The sequence below is a fragment of the Miscanthus floridulus genome, chromosome 4, assembly GCF_019320115.1.
Source record: "Miscanthus floridulus cultivar M001 chromosome 4, ASM1932011v1, whole genome shotgun sequence".
Classification (NCBI taxonomy): Eukaryota; Viridiplantae; Streptophyta; class Magnoliopsida; order Poales; family Poaceae; genus Miscanthus; species Miscanthus floridulus.
This window is the reverse complement of record NC_089583.1, coordinates 53,857,979-53,881,800: the sequence shown is the minus strand read 5'-3', so window position 1 is coordinate 53,881,800 and position 23,822 is coordinate 53,857,979. Positions and strand designations below refer to the sequence as shown.

Genomic DNA, 23,822 nt, shown 5'->3' with positions numbered 1-23,822 from the left:
ATTAGCTTCCCAAAATAGTACTCCAGTGATACTATAAAAAAACACTATTCTAGCCACTGACACTTAGGGGGGAGGGGGGGGGGGGGGGGGGGGGGGGGGGGGGGGGGGGGGGGCATCATGTCATATTTTCTACCACAATTAGACAATAACACGACCAGCTAATCTGAGTAGCATTGCTTGGATACAATACAAATGTACAACTACCTAACACAATGTGGTCCCCCACTGATACAGTGGTAGGCTCCAAACAGGGCTCCGCAAAGCCGCGCCGGTTTTTCTAGTGCCAATCGAAATCGACTACAGAACAAAATCAATTAGCTTAACAGAAACATACAAGATATTCAGTCAAATCACAGACGTTGTATGTAACACTGAGGGTTGGTCCATACAATTCCAGATTAACTTATAGGAGCCACACAAATACCATGACAAACTGTTCCAAGCATTTATCCGCAACTTGCAACAGCGCAACAGCAACCGACACACTGTTTCCAGAAGGAAAGTATCAAGATAACTAGACGCAGTAATTTATACTTGAGAAACGACTTGGCAATATGCTCGTTGTTCCTCAAACTTTTATTCTTAGATGGCATAGCCCAACTGACAACTGACATCCAGACTGAATGGCCTTTTAGTTGCGGCAGCAACCGTCCACTCACCATTCTTGTGGTAGCTACATGTCCAATGAGAGATTAATCATATGGTCCGTGCAGAGCACCTATAATCACTGGATTCGAGTTTGTTTCATTAACCCTTTGTGTCAGCATTAAAGACCTCATATAATTCATCCCCATCAGACTGCCGACAGATCAATCATCCTCCACTCACTCTTTGGCCCAGAAGATGGTGGCACTCCCTGTAAATTGCAAACCAACCAAATAAGTGTACAAGCATATAAAAGATTCCACAAGAGAGACATTAACCAACAAAAGAGAACACAGTTTTGCAAATATATAGCAAAATTAAAAGCAAAAGGCCTATCTAGGCAAGCCCTGTAGTCCGAAAAATGACTATTCTAGAAAAATCTAAGTGAAAGCACCATTCCCCTGCACTCTGCAAAGTATTCCATCCAATTGGGAGAAGTCTAAATATAAGTCTATATTATCTAAAGAGTTAAATGCACCAGCGGCCCTTAAACTTGTAAGGATGTGTCCTTAGGTCCTTGAACTTTAAAAATGCATTTTTAGGGTCCTAAACTTATTAAATGATGCACTAGTCCACGCCAGCAACATAAGCCGCTTAGCAGCCTGTGAACGGGAACATGGCCCACGTTCCCGTTCCCACATTATAAAATGATACCCCAAGTTCCCATTCCTGTTCCAGGAACGGGAACGGGAACATGGCTGCTAAGCATAAGCGTTTCATGTTGATGTGGCATGCCAGTGTGGCATGTTTTTTTACATTTAACCCCTCCCCTTACCTCTTATTCCACAAATGGATCATTCACTACTACAAGATTGAGCATCAACGACCATTATCTAACGACCATGTGTAATTTGTGGTTGTCAGCGTACAAGGATACTAGACGACTAATCTTTTGTCAATCGTTATCTATGTTACACGGATACTTCCCTGGAGCCGCGTATCGCGTATCCGATACGTATCCGATACGGATACGTGTCCGATACGCCTAGGATACGTATCCTTCAAGTATCCGATTTTGTATTATTTTCGTGATAATCGGATACGTCACTGGACACGTATCCTTCGTCCTGATACGGCCCAGCCGAAGCCCAGAAGACATTCTTATCCTCTGCCCCGACGCCCGCAGTCGCATTCCCGCAGTCCCGCACGGATACAACCTCACGGCTGCGCCCGCGCGTCGCGCCGCAACCCCGCTCGCCGGCCGCCAGCCACCGGTGACGAGCCTCCCCCTCCGCCTGCGCTCGCCGGCGACAAGCCTCCGTCCCTACTCGCTGGCTGCCAACGACGAGCCTCCGCCTCCGCCTCCGCTCGCCTCCGTCCCTACTCGTCTCCGCCCTGGCGCCCTACGACGTGGATCCGTGAGGTAATCCCCTTCCCTCTTCTTCTCCATCTATGCTTGATTTCTTTGCTCCCCACGCCGCATGGCACTGACAGTAAATGGGGAAGCGCGGCGGGAGGCCGTCGATGGCGGCGCTGCTGCTGGCGTGCACGGCGCTGCTCCTGCTCCTGGCGCTCGGCGCGCTATCGCTGCCCAGGGCGTCCGAGGGCCGCGGCGCGGGGCTCGCGCGCCCGCACTTCCGCAGATCCACCTTCGACTCCCCCCCCCCCCCCCCCACGATCTCTCTACCGCGCGGTTTTACCCTGAGATGCTTACTCCTCTGAGGTGCTTACGCGTGGTTGCTCGTGCTTGCGTGCTGCAGGGGGCTACAGATGCGTGGGGAGAAGGGGGAGCCGTGGACGGAGGTGCTGTCGTGGGAGCCCCGGGCGTTCGTGTACCACGACTTCCTGGTGAGTCCCTTGCCTCATTCGTTTCTGTTTGGTGGGAAGGACAAGGACCACATGTTCTAGATGCGATTTGCTTCATACTTTTGGCCAGGAGATCTCGAGTTTTCTGTTGTTTCAGTTATGTTGAAATCTTGGATGAGCAGTTGGCGCAGCACCAGACCTGTTGATACCCTGATTATGGAGAGCGATCGAAATGGCTTAGCCCTTTGCCAGATTCCTTGCTCCTTTTTCAGTAACATTTACGGACGCTTTGAGAAAGCCTTTGCCCGAAGTGGCTGTACAAAAATAGTGGCATTGGGTTATGCTGCGAATGAGATGCCAAATTGTGTGGCTTTGTTAACTCTTCCAGATCTGGGTGGCAGCACTACTGTCAGTGTACTTGAATTTGCTAGTCTACATATGAGATATGAGATATGGCTGTCATTGAGCTTCACCAAGAGCCCAAGAGTTGAAACTGAGCCAGGGGTACAAATCCCCATTTACTGTCAGTGCCCAAGAGTAGTACAAGGTGATGTACTGAACTACTACTGAATACTCAAGTAGTCAAGTTTTAGTAATAAATTGATTGATAGTTGGTTACTTGGTTTTTCTGTGCAAATTCTGGACTTGGAGTCTTGGAGAACTCGAGAATGGACAATTGAAGAATGGAGATGCTTCCGGAGTTCCGGTCTTTACTTTGACTGGTAATTGCTATTGCAAGGTAATTTACTGCTTTCACTCTTTCACAATTTTAATATGCGCTATTATCTATATTTATTAAAAAAACAGTAAAACATACCCGCGTATCGGGTTTCTTAGGAAATTGCCGTATCCGCGTATCCGTATCCTTCCGATACCGATACGCGTATCCGTATCCGTGCAACTTAGGTCGTTATCTAGCGCTCTCTAGTGGTCGCTAATTCGCTTCATCTATTTTACCGGTCCCATCCCCACTAACTCCTTTGTTCCCCTTCACGATCTATTCTTCCCCATAAAGCCAGGGTCGTTTCTGTTAGTCGTTGAATTCTTACTCTTAGTAGTAGTAGAATTCTTACTCTCATCGAGAGAGGATGACATTAGGAGTTGGGGCAATTTTCTGGTTTATTTCCAAATGCCATGCCAACCTGAGGGGTTGGGGTACATATTTATAGGCTGCTAGCCAGCCAAACATATGCTAAGATGCTAGTCTAAGATGTTGTCCTAAATGCTAAGATGTTGTCCTCTATTTCTAAGATGCTGTCCTCTAAGATGCTGTCCTCTAGTCTAAGATGCTGTCCTAAAAACAGACCATGCAGCCACAAGGACCATGTGACCAGCACAGCCCCACAAAGACCAGCCCACACATGAGACTTATCCCATCATTCTCCCCCTAAGTCTTGTGCGTTGTCCTGTGGGAAAGTTGAACCATCCCGGTCCTAGAGCAGAGCTCAAGGAACTTGATCCTCCCAAGAGGCTCGGTGAGCAGGTCCGCAAGCTGGTCCTCGGTGGTGATGTAGCTCACCTTGATGCTCCCTTCCTCTAAACAGACTCGGATGAAGTGGTACCTCACCCGGATGTGCTTGCTGAGTTCATGAAACACGGGGTTCTTTGCCAGGGCCAGAGCGGACTTGCTGTCCACCCTAAGCTCCACCGCTCTAGTGTCTCTGCCGAGAAGATCACCGAGCAGTCGAGCGAGCCAGAGCGCCTGAGTCGAAGCGGTGGAGGCCGCTATGTACTCGGCCTCGCAGCTGGACAGGGCCACCACCTGCTGCTCGACCTGACTGCCAGCTAACGAGGCACTTGCCGAGGAAGAAGTGGATCCCGCTCGTGCTCTTGCTGGTGTCGATGTCGCCGGTGTGGTCGCTGTCACTGTACCCGACGAAGTGTGCCGCCCCAAGGCACCTAGGGTAGTAGAGGCCGTGATCGATAGTTCCCGCAACGTAGCAGATGATCCTCTTCACAGCCTGCTGGTGTTCCGTCGTCGATCGCTGCATGAACCGACTAACGTAGCCGACAGAGAATGCCAAGTCCGGCCGTGTGTGGGCAAGGTAGCGAAGGCTCCCCACAAGACGCCAGTACTGCGTAGCGTCCACCTCCGTCGTGCTGTCGCGGCTCAGCTTCAGCCTCTCCTCCATCGGAGTGAGAGCTGGGTTGCAGTCGATGAGCCCAGCTAACTCAACAACGCGCTTGGCATAGGCGGTCTGTCGAAGCGTGATCCCGGAGTCATCCTAGTGCACCTCGATTCCCAGGTAGAAGGAGAGAGGCCCCAGGTCACTCATCTGGAAGGTGGCCTTCATCTCTTCCTTGAATGCCGCCACCTCCGCATCCTTGGTGCCGGTGATCACCAAGTCGTCGACATAGACACCCACCAGCAGAGCATTTCCTCCACTACCCCGTCGGAAGATGGCCGCCTCGTGCAGGCTTTGCTCGAAGCTCGTCCCCTTTAGCGTGGAATCCAACTAGGCATTCCACGCCCTCGGCGCCTGCCGCAAGCCATAGAGGGCCTTGCGCAGGCGGAGCACCTTGTCCTCCTTGCCAGGGATCGCAAATCCCGGCGGCTGGTGCACGTAGACCTCCTTCAAGTCGCCGTTAAGGAACATTGACTTGACGTCCATGTGATGGACACGCCAGCCCTCCTGGGCAACTAGCGCAAGGAGTCGCACGGACTCCATCCGTGCCACGGGTGCAAAAGCGTCGTCGAAGTCGACCCCCTCCTGCTGCACAAAACCTCGTGCCACCAAGCGAGCCTTGTGCTTGACGATGGCGCCGGCTTCATCCCTCTTCAGCTTGTACACCCACTTAAGGGTGATTGCGCGGTGACCACGAGGAAGGTCAGCAAGCTCCCAGGTGCGGTTCTTCTCGACCGCATCCATCTCCAACTGCATCGCGGCGCGCCTTGCCGCGTCTCTCGGCCTCTGCAAACAACCAAGGCTCGCCGTGGTCACACGCAAGGTGCAACTGCGCCTCCAGGTCGTGAGGCACCGGTCCCGGCACCAGCTGGTCGCCGAGAAGGTTCTCCATCGTACGGTACCGCAACGGCATGCCGTCGTGGTACACGTCGATGCGCTCCTCGTCGTGAGAGAGCGAAGTAGCGAGCTCAACCGAGCTGTGCTCGACATGAGCTGGTGTTGGAGTAAACGTGCTCGGAGAGGTGCCTGTCGGTGCCGGCTGTGGTGGAGCCGGCGAAGGACTCATCACAGCCGAGGTCCTGGCTGGAGAGCGTGGTGCTGTCGGAGTAGCAGGCGCCGGGGTCGGTGTAGGTTCGAGGACTGGGGTAGACGCGCTCGCCGAAGAAGAGCTGCCTACTCCCCTAGCTCCCTCGAAGTGGACGTACTCGACAGTGAAGTCGTTATATGTCGGAGCCGAGCCGTCGTCCACCGCCTTGTCCCACGCCCATCCTCGCCCTTCGTCGAACACAACATCGCGCGTCGTGCACACACGCTGTGTCTTCGGGTCGAGGATGCGGTAGGCCTTCGAGCCCTCTGCGTAGCCGATGGGTCGAGGATGCGGTAGGCCTTCGAGCCCTCTGCGTAGCCGATGAACACTCCCGGAGTGTTCCTGTCGTCGAGCTTGCTGATGTGGCCAAGCTCCTCGGCAAACGCAAGGCAGCGGAAGACCCACAAGTGGGAGACCGCCGGCTTGCACCCATGCCAAGCCTCGTACGGCGTCCTGCCGTCGAGCGCCTTGGTAGGCGAGCGATTGAGGATGTAGACGGCCGCCACCACCGCCTCTCCCCAGAAGACAAGCCGGCATCCCCCTCTGCTTGAGAAGGGCCCGAGCCATCCCCACAACCGTCTGGTTGCGCCGCTCGACGACGCCGTTCTGCTGCGGGCTGTACGACGCGGAGTAGTGGCGCTAAATGCGCTCATCAGCGCAGTATGACGCGAATTCAGCCGCCATGAATTCGCCGCCGTTGTCGGTGCGCAGCACGCGCAGCTTGCGGCCGCACTCCGCCTCCACAGCAGCCTGCGAGCGCCTGATGGCGTCCGCAGCCTCTCCCTTGCTGCCGAGGACCATCACCCACATGTAGCGGGAGAGGTCACCGACGAGCAGCAGGAAGTAGCGTCGTCCTCCCGGTGTGGCCGGTGTCACCGGGCCACACAAGTCCCCGTACACAAGCTCGAGCCTCTCCTTGGCTCGAAAGCTCGCCCGCTGGGGAAAGGGGAGTTGCCTCTGCTTCGTCAACACGCAGGGCTGCTCCACATGGTCGAGGCACGACAGGCCTCGCACCATCTCCGTGGCACTGAGCCGCTTCAGGGCCTCAAAGTGAAGGTGCCCGAAGCGCTCGTGCCGCTGCCACGCCTCGTCATCCCGACGAGCAGCGAGACAGAGGGGTTATGCCCCCTACACGTTAAGGATGTACAGTCGATTTGCGCTCCTTGGCAAGAAGGCGACGAGGCGATCCCAAATCCTCATAACTCCATCCCCTACTACAGCTGGATGAGAACGGTTCGCGCGTGGTGGTTGAGGACGGAGTCATGAGGATTTGGGATCGCCGTCGTCGCCTTCTTGCCAAGGTATCCAGAAGCGCAAATCGACTCTACGTCCTTAACGTGCAGGTGGCACAACCCCTCTGTCTCGCTGCTCGTCGGGACGACGAGGCGTGGCAGTGGCACGAGCGTTTCGGGCACCTTCACTTTGAGGCCCTGAAGCGGCTCAGTGCCACGGAGATGGTGCGAGGCCTGCCGTGCCTCGACCATGTGGAGCAGCTCTGCGACGTCTGCGTGTTGACGAAGCAGAGGCGACTCCCCTTTCCACAGCAGGCTAGCTTTCGAGCCAAGGAGAGGCTCGAGCTTATACACGGGGACTTGTGTGGCCCGGTGACACCGGCCACACCGGGAGGACGACGCTACTTCCTACTGCTCGTCGGCGACCTCTCCCGCTACATGTGGGTGATGGTCCTCGGCATCAAGGGAGAGGCTGCGGACGCCATCAGGCACGCGCAGGCTGCTGCGGAGGCAGAGTGCGGCTGCAAGCTGCGCGTGCTGCGCACCGACAACGGCGGCAAATTCACGGCGGCTGAATTCGCGTCGTACTGCGCTGACGAGGGCATTCAGCGCCACTACTCGGCGCCGTACAGCCCGCAGCAGAACGGCGTCGTCGAGCGGCGCAACCAGACGGTTGTGGGGATGGCTCGGGCCCTCTTCAAGCACAGGGGGATGCCGGCTGTCTTCTGGGGAGAGGCGGTGGTGACGGTCGTCTACATCCTCAACCGCTCGCCTACCAAGGCGCTCGACGGCAGGACGCCGTACGAGGCTTGGCATGGGCGCAAGCCGGCGGTCTCCCACTTGCGGGTCTTCGGCTGCCTCGCTTTCGCCAAGAAGCTTGGCCACATCAGCAAGCTCAACGACAGGAGCACTCCGGGAGTGTTCATCGGCTACGCGGAGGGCTCGAAGGCCTACCGCATCCTCGACCCGAAGACACAGCGTGTGCGCACGGCGCGCGACGTTGTGTTCGACGAAGGGCAAGGATGGGCGTGGGACAAGGCGGTGGACGACGGCTCGGCTCCGACGTACGACGACTTCACTGTCGAGTACGTCCAATTCGAGGGAGCTAGGGGAGTAGGCGGCTCTTCTTCGGCGAGCGCGTCTACCCCAGTCCCCGAGCCTACAGCGACCCCGGCGCCTGCTACTCCGACAGCACCACGCTCTCCAGCCAGGACCTCGGCTGCGATGAGTTCTTCGCCGGCTCCACCACAGCCGGCAACGCCACGCACTCCAGCACCGACAGGCACCACTCCGGGCACGTCTACTCCACCACCAGCTCGTGTCGAGCACGGCCCGGTTGAGCTCGCTACTCTGCTCTCACGACGAGGAGCGCGTCGACACGTACCACGACGACGAGCCGTTGTGATACCGTACGATGGAGAACCTTCTCGGCGACCAGCCGATGCTGGCACCGGTGCCTCACGACCTGGAGGCGCAGTTGCACCTTGCGTGTGACGACGGTGAGCCTCAATCGTTTTCAGAGGCCGAGAGACAAGCGGCATTGCGCGCCGCGATGCAATTGGAGATGGATGCGGTTGAGAAGAACCGCACCTGGAAGCTTGCTGACCTTCCTCGTGGTCACCGCGCGATCACCCTTAAATTGGTGTACAAGCTTTAGAGGGATGAAGCCGGTGCCATCGTCAAGCACAAGGCTCGCTTGGTGGCACGAGGTTTCGTGCAGCAGGAGGGGGTCGACTTCGACGACGCCTTTGCTCCCGTGGCACGGATGGAGTCCGTGCGACTCCTCCTTGCGCTAGCTGCCCAGGAGGGCTGGCGTGTTCATCACATGGACGTCAAGTCGGCGTTCCTTAACGGCGACTTGAAGGAGGAGGTCAACGTGCACCAGCCACCGAGATTTGCGATCCCCGGCAAGGAGGGCAAGGTGCTCCGCCTGCGCAAGGCCCTCTATGGCTTGCGGCAGGCACCGAGGGCGTGGAATGCCAAGTTGGATTCCACGCTAAAGGGGATGGGCTTCGAGCAAAGCCCGCACGAGGCGGCCATCTACCAACGGGGCAGTGGAGGTAATGCTCTGCTGATGGGTGTCTACATCGACGACTTGGTGATCACCGGCACCAAGGATGCGGAGGTGGCGGCATTCAAGAGATGAAGGCCACCTTCCAGATGAGTGACCTGGGGCCTCTCTCCTTCGACCTGGGAATCGAGGTGCACCAGGATGACTCCGGGATCACGCTTCGACAGACCACCTACGCCAAGCGCGTCGTTGAGCTAGCTGGGCTCACCGACTGCAACCCAGCTCTCACTCCGATGGAGGAGAGGCTGAAGCTGAGCCGCGACAGCACGACGGAGGTGGACGCTACGCAGTACCGGCGTCTTGTGGGGAGCCTTCGCTACCTCACCCACACACGGCCGGACCTGGCATTCTCCGTCGGCTACGTTAGTCGGTTCATGCAGCGACCGACAACAGAACACCAGCAGGCTGTGAAGAGGATCATCCGCTATGTTGCGGGGACTCTCGACCACGGCCTCTACTATCCTAGGTGCCCTGGGGTGGCACACTTCGTCGGGTACAGCGACAACGACCACGTCGGCGACATCGACACCAGCAAGAGCACGCGCGGGATCCTCTTCTTCCTCGGCAAGTGCCTCGTTAGCTGGCAGTCGGTCAAGCAGCAGGTGGTGGCCCTGTCCAGCTGCGAGGCCGAGTACATAGCGGCCTCCACCGCTTCGACTCAGGCGCTCTGGCTCGCTTGACTGCTTGGTGATCTCCTCGGCAGAGACACTAGAGCGGTGGAGCTCAGGGTGGACAACAAGTCCGTTCTGGCCCTGGCAAAGAACCCCGTCTTCCATGAACGCAGCAAGCACATCCGGGTGAGGTACCACTTCATCCGAGGCTCTCTTGAGGAAGGGAGCATCAAGGCGAGCTACATCAACACCAAAGACCAGCTTGCAGACCTGCTCACCAAGCCCCTTGGGAGGATCAAGTTCCTTGAGCTCTGCTCCAGGACCGGGATGGTTCAACTTTCCCACAAGACGACGCACAAGACTTAGAGGGAGAGTTACTAAATGGGACTCTCTTACGGAAGAAAGTGTTAGCTATCATCAGATCAAAAGCTATGGCGAAGTCTAAGACTTCCTCTCCCTCCTGGTTCCTACTACCATATCTGAAACCCCCATGAACCGCCTCAAAACCTGCACTTGATGTACCTACATGGCCATTAAGATCACCTCCTATAAAGAGCTTCTCGCTACTAGGGACAACAACCAAGCGATCTAAGTCTTTCCAGAAAAGCCGCTTAGCACTCTTATCATGGCCTACTTGGGGCCATACGCACTAATTATGTTTAAGACCATATCACTAATGACAAGTTTAACTAAGATGATCCTATCCCCTTGCCTTCTCACCTCCACCACATCATCTTTGAGGCTCTTATCAAACAAAACTCATCCTTGAGGCTCTTATGAAACAAAACTCCTACTTCATTTTTATTTGAAGTTATCCTTGTGTACCAGAGCTTGAAGTCGGTATTGTCCACCTCCTTCACCTTCTGCCCCTTCCATTTAGTCTCTTGGACGCATAAAACATTTACACGCCTGACGCCTCCTAACCGATGTGTCCACTAACTCTCTTAACTTACCTATAAGGGACCCTACATTCCAGCTACCTAAATAGATCCTAGTTGGCTCGTCTAGCTTCCTTACCTTTTGATGGATAAGTCTCATGTGTGGCTGGTCTTTGTGGGGCTGTGATGCTCACATGGTCCTTGTGGCTGTTTTTCTGTTTTTAGGACAGCATCTTAGACTAGAGGACATCATCTTAGACTAGAGGACAGCATCTTAGCTAGGACAGCATATTAGCATCTTAGACTAGCATCTTGGCATATCCTTGGCTGGCTAGCAACCTATAAATATGTAACCCCAACCTCTCAGGTTGGTATGGCATTTGTATGAGCTTGTGTGAGAAATAGACAAGAAAATTGCCCCAACTCCTAGTGTCATCCTCTCTCGATGAGAGTAAGAATTCTCCTACTACCAAGAGTGAAAATTCAGCGACTAACAACTGGTATCAGAGCCGTATTATCCTGTAGCCTGAGCATCTCTTGCTCATCTTCTCTCCCAGCCCCACAACAGCCCCAGCTGTTGGCAGCAGCAGCTCCTCCGGCCGCTCCTATTCACTCCTCTCCCAGCTCGTCTGAAGCAGCCCTCTCCCCACGCAGCAACCCCCCGGTAGCGCGTCATGTCCGCAGGGCAGTCTCAGCGCTCGGTCGCCTCGAGCACGCGGCGTCGACAGGAGGCCGAACTTGCCGCGGCAGAGGAACGCGAGCGAGCGGCGGCAGAGACCGCTGCGGCGGCGGCAAGGGCGTCGAGGCTGGCAGCGGCGGAGCTGGCAGCAGCCAGAGCGGAGGCGGAAGCAGCGGCGGCGGCAAATGCAGCGCGTGCGGCGGCGGCGGAGGTTGAGGCTCTGCGCGGTAGCATCGGCAGCTCCATTTCCGCTGACGACACCGCCGACGCGGACCTCGAGCTGCTAGAGAGGGAGGCAGCGCGAGCGCGGGCAGCGCAGTGGGCAGCCGCGCACGTCCACGAGCGTGGCGGCAGCCCAGACAGGCGCGGACGCGCTGGCGGCGCTCCTGGAGGAGGCGCGCACGGCGATGGCGCTCCTGGGGCAGCCGTGCACGCCCACGAGCGCGGCGACAGCCCAGACAAGCACGGACGCGCCGGTGGCGCTCCTGGAGGAGGCGCGCACGGCGGCGGCGCTCCTGGAGGAGGCGCGCACGGCAACGGTGGCGGACGGGTCGATGGAGAGCGCGGCCCTCACAGGCAGCGTGGCTCTCTCTCCCCGGATCGGTACCGACGGGTCGATGGAGAGCACGGCCTTCACAGGCAGCGTGGCTCTCTCTCCCCGGATCGGTACCGTGGTTACCACGGGCTCCAGGCTGTTGTCAGGGACGTCGGTCCCGGCGGTGGGTGGCCTACCCTCACCAAGACCAACTACGTCGAGTGGGCTGCGGTGATGAGGGTAAAGCTCCAGGTGCGACACATGTGGGAGGCAGTCCGGCATGGCGACGTCCACTACGACCTAGATCGACGGGCGCTGGATGCTCTCATCGCTGCAGTCCCGCCCGAGATGCAGTTCTCGCTTACCAGCAAGCGGACTGCCAAGGAGGCTTGGGATGCCATCGCTGCGGCACGCATCGTCAGCGACCGCGCCCGCAAGTCCACACTGCAGGCACTTCGCAAGGAGTGGGAGAACCTGGCCTTCAAGCCAGGTGAGGACGTTGATGACTTTGCTCTCCGTCTCAACACTCTGTTGCAGAAGATGGTGCAGTTCGGCGACGACACTTACGGCGAGGAGAGAGCTGTCGAAAAGCTCTTCCGCTGCGTCCCCGAGAAGTACAAGCAGTTGGCTCGCTCGATCGAGTCTCTGCTGGATCTCTCCACGATGTCGATCGAGGAGGCGATAGGTCACCTCAAGGTCGTCGACAGCGATGAGCCACAGTCCCTCTCGGGGCCCATCACCACTAGCGGGAAGCTCCTCCTCACTCGGGAGCAGTGGCTTGCCAGCCAAGGTGACCGGAGGAAGGGGGAGCCTTCTTCCGCGACAGGCGGCCGCAAGCGTGGCAAGCCACGCAAGGCGCGCAGAGACGCCCAGGCCGAGGCGCGAGGACGTACCGAGGGTGATGCCCGCGGAGGCGCCCAGGGCGGCGCCGCCGACAGGCACAAGCCGGCACGAGACGACGCCTGCCGCAACTGCGGCCAGCTTGGCCATTGGGCCAAGGACTGTCGACAGCCACGACACGGCCAGGCCCACGTCGCACAGGCGGAGGAGGAGCCGGCTCTGTTCATGGCACATGCCAGCATCGAGCTACCTCCAGCGGCACCGGCCGCAGCGGCTCTCCTCCACCTTGACGAGCCAAAAGCACACGCCCTCCTCAGCGACAGCTCCGGCAACGACAAGACTGACGGGTGGTGCCTCGACACCGGCGCCACCCATCACATGACCGGTCGACGGGAGTTCTTCACCGAGCTTGACTCTAGCGTCCGAGGCTCCGTCAAGTTTGGGGATGCCTCCGGCGTGGAGATCAAGGGCGTCGGCTCCATCATCTTCACCGCCGTGTCTGGTGAGCACAGGCTGCTCACCGGAGTCTACTACATCCCCACGTTGAGGAACTCCATCAGCTTGGGACAGCTGGATGAGAACGGTTCGCGCGTGGTGGTTGAGGACGGAGTCATGAGGATTTGGGATCGTCGTCGTCGCCTTCTTGCCAAGGTATCCAGAAGCGCAAATCGACTCTACGTCCTTAACGTGCAGGTGGCACAACCCCTCTGTCTCGCTGCGCGTTGGGACGACGAGGCGTGGCAGTGGCACGAGCGTTTCGGGCACCTTCACTTTGAGGCCCTAAAGCGGCTCAGTGCCACGGAGATGGTGCGAGGCCTGCCGTGCCTCGACCATGTGGAGCAGCTCTGCGACGTCTGCGTGTTGACGAAGCAGAGGCGACTCCCCTTTCCCCAGCGGGCGAGCTTTCGAGCCAAGGAGAGGCTCGAGCTCGTGCACGGGGACTTGTGTGGCCCGGTGACACCGGCCACACCGAAAGGACGACGCTACTTCCTGTTGCTCGTCGACGACCTCTCCCGCTACATGTGGGTGATGGTCCTCGAAAGCAAGGGAGAGGCTGCGGACGCCATCAGACGCGCGCAGGCTGCTGCGGAGGCAGAGTGCGGCCGCAAGCTGCGCACCGACAACAGCGGCGAATTCACGGCGGCTGAATTCGCGTCGTACTGCGCTGACGAGGGCATTCAGCGCCACTACTCCGCGCCGTACAGCCCGCAGCAGAACGGCGTCGTCGAGCGGCGCAACCAGACGGTTGTGGGGATGGCTCGGGCCCTCCTCAAGCAGAGGGGGATGCCGGCTGTCTTCTGGGGAGAGGCGGTGGTGACGGCCGTCTACATCCTCAACCGCTCGCCTACCAAGGCGCTCGACGGCAGGACGCCGTACGAGGCTTGGCATGGGCGCAAGCCGGCGGTCTCCCACTTGCGGGTCTTCGGCTGCCTCGCGTTCGCCAAGGAGCTTGGCCACATCAGCAAGCTCGACGACAGGAGCACTCCGGGAGTGTTCATCGGCTACGCGGAGGGCTCGAAGGCCTACCGCATCCTCGACCCGAAGACACAGCGTGTGCGCACGGCGCGCGACGTTGTGTTCGACGAAGGGCGAGGATGGGCGTGGGACAAGGCGGTGGACGATGGCTCGGCTCCGACGTACGACGACTTCACTGTCGAGTACGTCCACTTCGAGGGAGCTGGGGGAGTATGCAGCTCTTCTTCGGCGAGCGCGTCTACCCCAGTCCTCGAGCCTCCACCGACCCCGGCGCCTGCTTCTCCGACAGCTCCACGCTCTCCAGCCAGGACCTCGGCTGCGATGAGTTCTTCGCCGGCTTCACCACAGCCGGCAACGCCACGCACTCCAGCACCGACAGGCACCTCTCCGGGCATGTCTACTCCAACACCAGCTCGTGTCGAGCACAGCCCGGTTGAGCTCGCTACTCCGCTCTCTCATGACGAGGAGCGCATCGACGCGTACCACGACGGCGAGCCGTTGCGGTACCGTACGATGGAGAACCTTCTCGGCGACCAGTTGGTGCCGGGACTGGTGCCTCACGACCTGGAGGACCTGGAGGCGCAGTTGCACCTTGCATGTGACGACGGCGAGCCTCGGTCGTTCGCAGAGGCCGAGAGACACGCGGCATGGCGCGCCGCGATGCAGTTGGAGATGGATGCGGTTGAGAAGAACCGCACCTGGGAGCTTGCTGACCTTCCTCGTGGCCACCGCGCGATCACCCTTAAGTGGGTGTACGAGCTGAAGAGGGATGAAGCCGGCGCCATCGTCAAGCACAAGGCTCGCTTGGTGGCACGAGGTTTCGTGCAGCATGAGGGGGTCGACTTCGACGACGCCTTTGCTCCCGTGGCACGGATGGAGTCCGTGCGACTCCTCCTTGCGCTAGCTGCCCAGGAGGGCTGACGTGTTCATCACATGGACGTCAAGTCGGCGTTCCTTAACGGCGATTTAAAGGAGGAGGTCTACGTGCACCAGCCGCCGGGATTTGCGATCCCCGGCAAGGAGGGCAAGGTGCTCCGCCTGCGCAAGGCCCTCTATGGCTTGCGGCAGGCATCGAGGGCGTGGAATGCCAAGTTGGATTCCACGCTAAAGGGGATGGGCTTCGAGCAAAGCCCACACGAGGCGGCCATCTACCGACGGGGCAATGGAGGAAATGCCCTGCTGGTGGGTGTCTACGTCGACGACTTGGTGATCACCGGCACCAAGGATGCGGAGGTGGCGGCATTCAAGGAAGAGATGAAGGCCACCTTCCAGATGAGTGACCTGGGGCCTCTCTCCTTCTACCTGAGAATCGAGGTACACCAGGATGACTTTGGGATCACGCTTCGACAGACCGCCTACGCCAAGCGCGTCGTTGAGCTAGCTAGGCTCACCGACTGCAACCCAGCTCTCACTCCGATGGAGGAGAGGCTGAAGCTGAGCCGCGACAGCACGACGGAGGTGGACGCTACGCAGTACCGACGTCTTGTGGGGAGCCTTCGCTACCTCGCCCACACACGGCCGGACTTGGCATTCTCCGTCGGCTACGTTAGTCGGTTCATGCAGCGACCGACGACGGAGCACCAGCAGGCTGTGAAGAGGATCATCCGCTACGTTGCGGGGACTCTCGACCACGGCCTCTACTACCCGAGGTGCCCTGGGGCGGCACACTTCGTCGGGTACAGCGACAGCGACCACGCCGGCGACATCGACACCAGCAAGAGCACGAGCAGGATCCTCTTCTTCCTCGGCAAGTGCCTCGTTAGCTGGCAGTCGATCAAGCAGCAGGTGGTGGCCCTGTCCAGCTGCGAGGCCGAGTATATAGCGGCCTCCACCGCTTTGACTCAGGCGCTCTGGCTCGCTCGACTGCTTGGTGATCTCCTTGGCAGAGACACTAGAGCGGTGGAGCTCAGGGCGGACAGCAAGTCCGCTCTGGCCCTGGCAAAGAACCCCGTGTTCCACGAACGCAGCAAGCACATCCGGGTGAGGTACCACTTCATCCGAGGCTGTTTGGAGGAAGGGAGCATCAAGGCGAGCTACATCAACACTAAGGACCAGCTTGCGGACCTGCTCACCAAGCCCCTTGGGAGGATCAAGTTCCTTGAGCTCTGCTCCAGGACCGGGATGGTTCAACTCTCCCACAAGACGACGCACAAGACTTAGGGGGAGAATGATGGATAAGTCTCATGTGTGGCTAGTCTTTGTGGGGCTGTGATGCTCACATGGTCCTTGTGGCTGTTTTTCTGTTTTTAGGACAACATCTTAGACTAGAGGACAGCATCTTAGACTAGAGGACAGCATCTTAGCTAGGACAGCATATTAGCATCTTAGACTAGCATCTTGGCATATCCTTGGCTGGCTAGTAGCCTATAAATATGTAACCCCAACCCCTCAGGTTAGTATGGCATTTGTGTGCGCTTGTGTGAGAAATAGACAAGAAAATTGCCCCAACTCCTAGTGTCATCCTCTCTCGATGAGAATAAGAATTCTCCTACTACCAAGAGTCAAAATTCAGCGACTAACACCTTTCGCACCCGCCGAGGTAGGTGTGAAGACCCTTGCTCATTTTGCACCACCCGGGGCGCCGATGTGGCGCGCCACTAAGGATGCGACGACCCGATCCTTACTCACTTGACACCGTGTCCAGATCGCGACACGGCGCGTCACGAGGGTGACGACCCGGCCCTTGCTCATTTAACACCATACCCGGGTTCCGACATGGCGCGTCGCTAAGAGGGTTACGCCCCAACGGGAATGGCACTGAATCATTTATAAATTAATATCATTGATAAACTTATTAATTATAACTAATTACCATGCTCCCTAACAAACCCATAAATGGCACTGAACTAAAACAATCCAACGTGTAAGATACCACAAAAACTGTTGACAATAGCAATATAATGGGATGGCTTACTCCTTTTGGCACTAAAGGAAAGTGGACTAAAAAGATCTTAGTCCATTTTACAGCTGCATCTAGAAGAAATCAACCAAATAAACTGCAGAAGTACTTCAACCGATTTTATGATATTATTAAGTCATCTCCCATTGAATACATCAAAAATCAAAAGAACAAAAAGAAAGAGAAAACAAATTGAAAGGGTGCAAGTCTAACCGGAGGCTGTGCCACGTACCAAACATAACAGCAGCCATTGTCATGCTTCAAAGATCACCATTCTCAAAAGAAATTTAACACCATGAGAGTGCTGCAGGTATGGGCAAGCTCAATAGGTCAGGCTGTGCTACTTAATCCAATAGTCCCCAGCAACTCCTACATAAATGAAATAATAGAACAAAGTATAAATGAGAACTATAACATCTTCATACACGTGAACCAAATTTCGCTGCAAGAAAATAGAACACAAAATGAAATGATAGTTTACACTTGCTAAGAAGAATTATTTGTAATGTTGACAACTGGAAGGAGTGTCTTTACCAGCAATCATCCTGGTACAAGTTACTGAATCACACATGGTAACTGCTAGACCAGATAGAATTTGCTGGCTCTTGTTCAGCTATTCGACCACTTTGCTGATTTCTTTGGTGGTAATTTTGGAACATATTCTGTTTTGAAGGCTCAAAAAGGTGGAAATCGTGCCATGTCTTCTCATTGGCCCCTTGTGCATGTATCCCAGAGACCTGTTGTTTCCCAGGGAAGGGGAATGGAGTGGAAAATGCTGTGCTAGTATCACTGACACCAGGATAAACAGCTCTTAAATTGTTAACATGATCAATCGATGGCTGATAGCCATCTAGCCAGCTGTAATCATCGACTTGTGGGCTCTGCAGTTTTTCAACCAGAATAGAATCATCTTGACGCTTCGGGGTTACATGATTAAATCCTGGAGGTGGCCCAACAGGCTTTGATGGACGACTAACAGGGTTCTTCTTTGAAGCAGTTAGTGGTGCTTCTGTGAATTTCATTGGCATGCCACCTGATGGTGCAATTGAAGGTACAACTGAATCAAGTGTAGAGGGGACAGTCTCTCCAGTAATGTTCACATGATTATGCATCGAGTTTTTAGTGGTACCAGCAAGTTCAGTAGACGAATACTCAATAGACTGTACACCACTCAATCCAGCCTGCAATCTCTGCTCTAGATAGCCATTTTCAGTTATGTTGACAGTCTTCAGTCCATTCATTAACAGCATTTCTTGTTCACTGAGAAATTTCGAATAGTCAGGACTACTAAAACGTTGAACCATTGATGCAGATACACGTGGTTCAGAGATAACATCTTGGAAAGTTAAACCTGTGTGCTGAGGACCAACATGCTGTGCACCACTGCTTGTCCAGCTGGAAGCAGGCTCCTCAACAGGCTGCATGAGCTCAAATCTTGGAGCAATGCTAGGAATAACATTTTGCTCACCATTGACAGCCCAACCAACAGAAGACCTGGGAAGCGACTGGTTAATGTTATAATTACCAGCAGCTAGAAAAGAATGTGACCCACCATTGGGTAGCCAACCAGTCGCAGACATTGATGCAGTGCTCTGAACAGACACTAAACTAGCATTGGTTGGCCAGCCAGCAGCAGACATTGGTACAGGATAGGTGTATCCATTAACCAACAGGTCTGAAGGAGCTTTCGGAAACTTTTCAGAAGCTGTAGGCTTGAAAACAATTTCTTCATCATCATCACCATCAGGACCAAAGTGCACATTAGACTGCAGTGTGCCCATGTTTGAGGAAACTGAGTCAAATCTTCTAGCAGCCTCATGATCCATGTCAGCGCCATTTGTTTTAAGTGCATCAGGAGAATCATGAAGAGGTATGTTAACTTTAGAAACAGGAGGGTTCTTGGCCATGACAAATTTCCTGGAAGATGGATCAAAATATATCCTCAACTGATCGATCTGAACAAAGTTCAGCAGTGACTTCCCTGCGGCAAAAATTCGTTGAACCCGTGCTTTCTTCTCCTTGGTGCTTCCAACACTTCCAAATCTGTGTTTGCTTGAAAAATCCAAAATGGTATGTGCAGGAACTAAGGGCAAAAAACCTCTCAATTCAAGATCTTCCCAAAGGGCAAGCCTGTTGCCAGTTTCACCTTCCTCATAAATGCTCATATTAGAAAAGCAAGCCTCATCATCATCATCCTCCATAGATGCAAGGTTGGTAAGGATCAGCTTATTCATAAATGAGATACATTGGTTCCAGAAGAATGATCTGGCATTTGCATGCTTTTCCTCCATCTCTGAATCAACAGCCAACTCTGGATGGGACGCCAGCCATTCAATGTACACCAGAATGGCTGGCAGATAGAAGCTTGATGCGATATCACGGAGCTCTGAACACCTTCTGAGAATTCGTCCAACAAAATCAAAAGCAGCCGTAAACGCACTTTGGAGCAGTACTCTGCGTTGCACAATTTCAGCATACGACTGGCTATCAGATTCCTTCTTTACATTGTGTACTGTGAATATAAGGATGACAGTAAGCCTAACAGCAGCTAATGCATTTTCTGCAGCATCACAACCGAAATTAAGCTCGTCCTCAAGACCAGAAGAAAGGAGAATCTGCAAATCATTGCTAACTGAAGAAAACAGCTCCCCAAATGTTTCCAAACTGTTAAAAAGGGAGAGGAGAAGAAAGAATTTATTAGGCAGATTGAGACCAGTGAGGGTTGAAGAATTGATTCTGATCATGTAAGAGACTGGGCTGAACCTGGTCCTCGTGAAAAGAATTCCATTGAGCCTGACAAATCGTATATAGAAGGCCTTCAATGTATCATGAATATTGCACTCCCGTTCCCTTTCAGCTGTTTCAGCATTAACATCTTTTGGCTGAAACCTTACTTCTCCCCGTCCTCGGCCCCTCCCAGATGACCGTGGGGGTAATGTTTTAGCACTGGGAAATTTGTTGTTGTCTGGCAGCTGTCCATAGATTTGGCGATTCTGCATAGGAAGTTGTACCATCATTAAGAGAAGCTTAATAGCACAAATCTGGAAATAATTGTTACATTTGATGATGAAATCATTTCAGTTCTTTTTTTAATACAAAAACTATGTTCTCAGTTAGTGTTGTGTATTACTCAAGAATATGATGCAAACATGACAGCGAAACTAACAAATATTGAGAACCATATGGAATACAGATTGGAAATCATCCTACCATTAGCTATTGATTTAATATGTTCATTGAGTAAGGGTATCATGAACAATTACAGTCCCATATAAGCCACAAAGAGGTGATATCTTAGGCTATCGATATCAACCTGAATGCTAACATTTGCAAATGAGAACACACAAATATAGATGCCTCAAAAACTATTTGCACTTATTTCTACTAACTTATCGAATCAGTGACACTACTGTATGACTGGAGGTACTAAACAACGAAACATCTCAAGATAAATTAACATTATATAAACATAAATTTACATAAGAAAGTATTCTGGACAAGACAGCTGTATACAAAGTAAAAGCTGAAGAACAAAGGAGGAAATAAACATTTGCTATGTAGGAACCTGCAAATTAAGTGCCATTACAGGGCACCTATATTATATATGGTTGTACAATGTAAGGCCATGTTTAGATTGCAAAAAATTGCAACCCAATGAATAGTAGCGCTTTCGTCTTATTTGGTAAATATTGTCCAATCGTGGACCAACTAAGCTCAAAAGATTCATCTCGTGATTTCCAACTAAACTGTGCAATTAGTTATTTTTTTTACCTACATTTAATGCTCCATGCAAACGGCTAAAAATTGATGTGATGGAGAGAGAGTGAAAAAACTTGGAATTTGGAGGTGATCTAAACAAGGCCTAAGTGACTAAATGCCAAGGGTTATCAGACATATTAGATGCGCAGAAAACAATTAAAATGCTAAAAAGAAATCCAACCAAATTTTCAACCATCTGGTCTTCAGATATCATCAGACGAACAATACAAAGTTTGCCAGATAAGTCAGGAAATAAAGCAAAATTCTCATGTCATATCAAACAATACAATCTTCTACTGAAGGTATCAAACCAAAATGAGAAAGCATGATAAGAACAATACTTTGGACATGAATTAATGAAGACAGCAACAATACCTTTTCAAAAAGAATAATCAAGTTGTCCCGTGCAGTGGTAAAAGGAGTATCTGCAGCTAAGCTTCGGAAGTACCTATAAACAGCTACCACCTCGTTGCCTGAGTAAGAAGCTAGTATAGCAAGCTGAAAAAGTAATAGCAGCAATAATTAAAAGACTGAGTAGAGAATAAATAGTCAACTGAGAAAGTATAGTAATGTGGTAATACCTGATGATGAGGGTTGCCACTGGAAGGGTAGATAGAAGCTGCCTCTTTGTAGTAACTAGAAGCAGCTGCATATTCACGACTAGCAGAATCACCATCACCATGCAAGCTCTTGTAACGAGCAAGATCTCCCAAATATATCAGACAGCGATGGCATGAAATCAAACCTTTCTTCAACTGAACTGTTTTCTTGTCATCTCGCACAGAGTTGTTTGCATTGTCAAGGCCCTCTGGAAAGTAACTGAGTGGAAGGCCCCAATTTGATTTGATCTTGAACATCAAGTCGTGATAGAAGCCAGTTGCTTCTGAAAGGAAGCTTTTGAAGGCTGATTTAATTCTCTTGACTCGATCTGGGTTAGCGTTGCTCTTCCCACTAGATGCAACAGAGCTTGCAGCACTAATGTTCCTCCTGAAGTCCTCAATTCTTTTGTAGTGCAACTGCCACAGGAGATATTCTACCTCTTTCTGTTCAGAGAGGTCATGATCTAAGAGAATTATCTTCTCAAAGTTGTCACGCATCTGAAGCCATATGTTGGGATCCGATGGGACTTTGGATTGTGCGGACTTGCGGAGCTGATCTTCGAGTTCATTATTCTGCATAATAACATTACAATGTCACAACTTCATCATTGTGCTTCACATAAACATGAGTATCAATTGCATCTCCTTGCTATTATGGGAGAAACCCAAATACAAGCAAAGCTCGACTTACATCCAAGGAAACAATTAGCTCAGGTATTCTCCTTTCTCAAGCAATTTATCATACAAACCCATTATAACCTATGTAAAGAAAAAAACTATCCCAAGAACTGCTCGAGGATCCACAGCACCAAGTACCCGACAAATAACCTAACAAGCAGCGCAAGCCATCCAAAAAACCGTGGAAAACCCAGGGGCACAGCGGAAACCACTGGATCAAAAACCCAGAGTGTAGACCAGTAGTATTAGCTGTACCATGCAAAGGAACAAAAAAGGAACTAAGAGGCTTTACCCTAGTAAGGAGACGCTCGGCAAGGTCCCGCACGGAGGATGGGGCTACGCTAGCACTATCCATGGGAACAGTCATCATCCATCAACCGCTCACCGGTTTCAGCACCTGCAGCCAAATTACAAGCCCACGAGTCACCAACGGAAAGCAAACAACATGCCAGAAAGTACCGATCCAATCTCGCAAGCAGGTAGGCAACAAGAGTATCCGGAACCTAACCTGAGGAAAACAAACCCTAATCCCCCCCTTCTAGACCAATCCTAGGACGATGAATCTACGCGCCCGACTAACCCCCGGCCACCAGCAACGAATCGCGGATCTCCTCAAACCCCGGTTAACCAGAGGCGAATGGCCGCGAAATCTGGGCTCAAAATACACGGTTCCGCAACGGGAAAGCTCGCGATCGGGTCAACGAGAGGGTGAATCCAAGGAAATCGCGAGTGCCCGGGAGGAATTCGTACCTGCGCGTTGCTTGCTCGCGCGACGCGAGCGAGGGGAAGAGGGGAATTTGGGGGAGATTGCAGAGCGAGGGAAAGAGGAGGATGCGATTTGTCTGTGTCGTCGCGTCGTCGCCGTGTTGCGGTTGTACTCCAATGTCCAATCCCTCGGCGAGGGCGAGGGCGAGGGCGAGGCGGCTGGGGGCTCTGACGCCTGGGACCCACGCGTCCGGTGTCTTTATTTTGGGCTGGTTGCTTGCCGGCTTGGTTGTAAAAAAAAAACGTATTCCCTCTCTCCCCGATTAACATTCGCTATTGAATTTGGTATCGAAAGTTTAACTCAATTTATAAAAAATATATTTAATATTTATATCTCTAAATAAATTTATTAAAAACTAGATTTAAATATCTAGCTAATGATAGTAATTATGTATCATAAATATTAATATTTTTATTATATATATTTAGTTAAAGTTATTCCTCAAGAAGCGAAAAAGATAGATATGTAGAGACGGAGGGAGTAAGTGTGCAAATAGACAACGATATAATATTAGCTATGTTGGATAAGACAGATTTTTGTTTGATTGGGATTCAAATTTAAATATGAATAGTATTAGCTATGTTGATAAGATACGAATGAATATTGACATCATCAATATACGATTTGAGTATTCGGATACGGATACTGTATCTGATGTTATATTCAAACTCGATAAGGACCGAACTGAACTCCATTAAACATCAGATACGGTTGGTAAATATCCGTACCATTTGCACCCCTAGTCAAATGACTGAGAAAACAAATCTGAGCCATCATACCTAGACTCCTAGAGATGGCAATGTGTACCCGATACCTGAATATCTGATGGGTTTTACCCGACAAAGAGACGATATGAACAATTTTACGCAACACGGGTATGTTATTGGATGGAATCCTCGTCAGGTACATGGGTGCGGGTGTGTATGTTTACTACCCATACCTGCCTACCCGTAGAACCTGCATTAGACAACTAGTCATCCTACTCAAATGTTACTTTTATTATGTACTTGTTCTTGTTGTTTATTATTATCATATGTTGATACGCTCATGTCAAGTATGTGTATGTGATGTATAAATTATGATTATTAGACGTCTTTGTGCTTGGAATGTATGATTAATGAATGCCTAAATTGATGATATTCTTATGTGTTAAACCGGGTGTGTGTTGGTATAACTTATGCTCAAGTAGAGTATT

At 53.0% G+C, this 23,822-nt stretch overlaps 1 protein-coding gene across 3 annotated transcripts; it reads right to left on the bottom strand.

Annotated features, from left to right (window-relative positions):
- Positions 1-340: 340 nt before the first annotated feature.
- On the bottom strand, positions 341-22,785 carry LOC136549706 (nonsense-mediated mRNA decay factor SMG7-like). Of its 3 annotated transcripts, none has more exons than XM_066541083.1 (8): positions 22,612-22,785; positions 22,154-22,258; positions 21,166-21,756; positions 20,960-21,082; positions 19,589-19,818; positions 17,360-19,489; positions 17,039-17,194; positions 341-856 (listed from the first exon to the last, which is right to left on the bottom strand). In XM_066541083.1, the coding sequence occupies exons 2-6, from the start codon at positions 22,229-22,231 to the stop codon at positions 17,389-17,391; spliced, it is 3,123 nt and encodes a 1,040-aa protein (XP_066397180.1). In that variant the 5' UTR covers positions 22,232-22,258; positions 22,612-22,785; the 3' UTR covers positions 341-856; positions 17,039-17,194; positions 17,360-17,388. The 3 variants fall into 3 exon arrangements, with proteins under 3 accessions (XP_066397180.1, XP_066397178.1, XP_066397179.1); XM_066541081.1 differs by having other exon boundaries at positions 17,058-17,194; XM_066541082.1 differs by lacking the exon at positions 22,612-22,785 and adding an exon at positions 22,370-22,584 and having other exon boundaries at positions 17,058-17,194.
- Between the last annotated feature and the right edge of the window lie 1,037 nt (positions 22,786-23,822).

What these genes read in the sequence shown, in the direction of transcription:
- LOC136549706 (XM_066541083.1), bottom strand. Translation starts at nt 22,231, where the DNA reads ATGATGACTGTTCCCATGGATAGTGCTAGCGTAGCCCCATCCTCCGTG. An exon ending in CCGAGCGTCTCCTTACTAGG is followed by an intron (nt 21,757 to 22,153) that starts GTAAAGCCTCTT and finishes GTTATTATGCAG; the next exon opens with AATAATGAACTCGAAGATCA. An exon ending in ATTCTTTTCACGAGGACCAG is followed by an intron (nt 19,490 to 19,588) that starts GTTCAGCCCAGT and finishes CCTTTTTAACAG; the next exon opens with TTTGGAAACATTTGGGGAGC.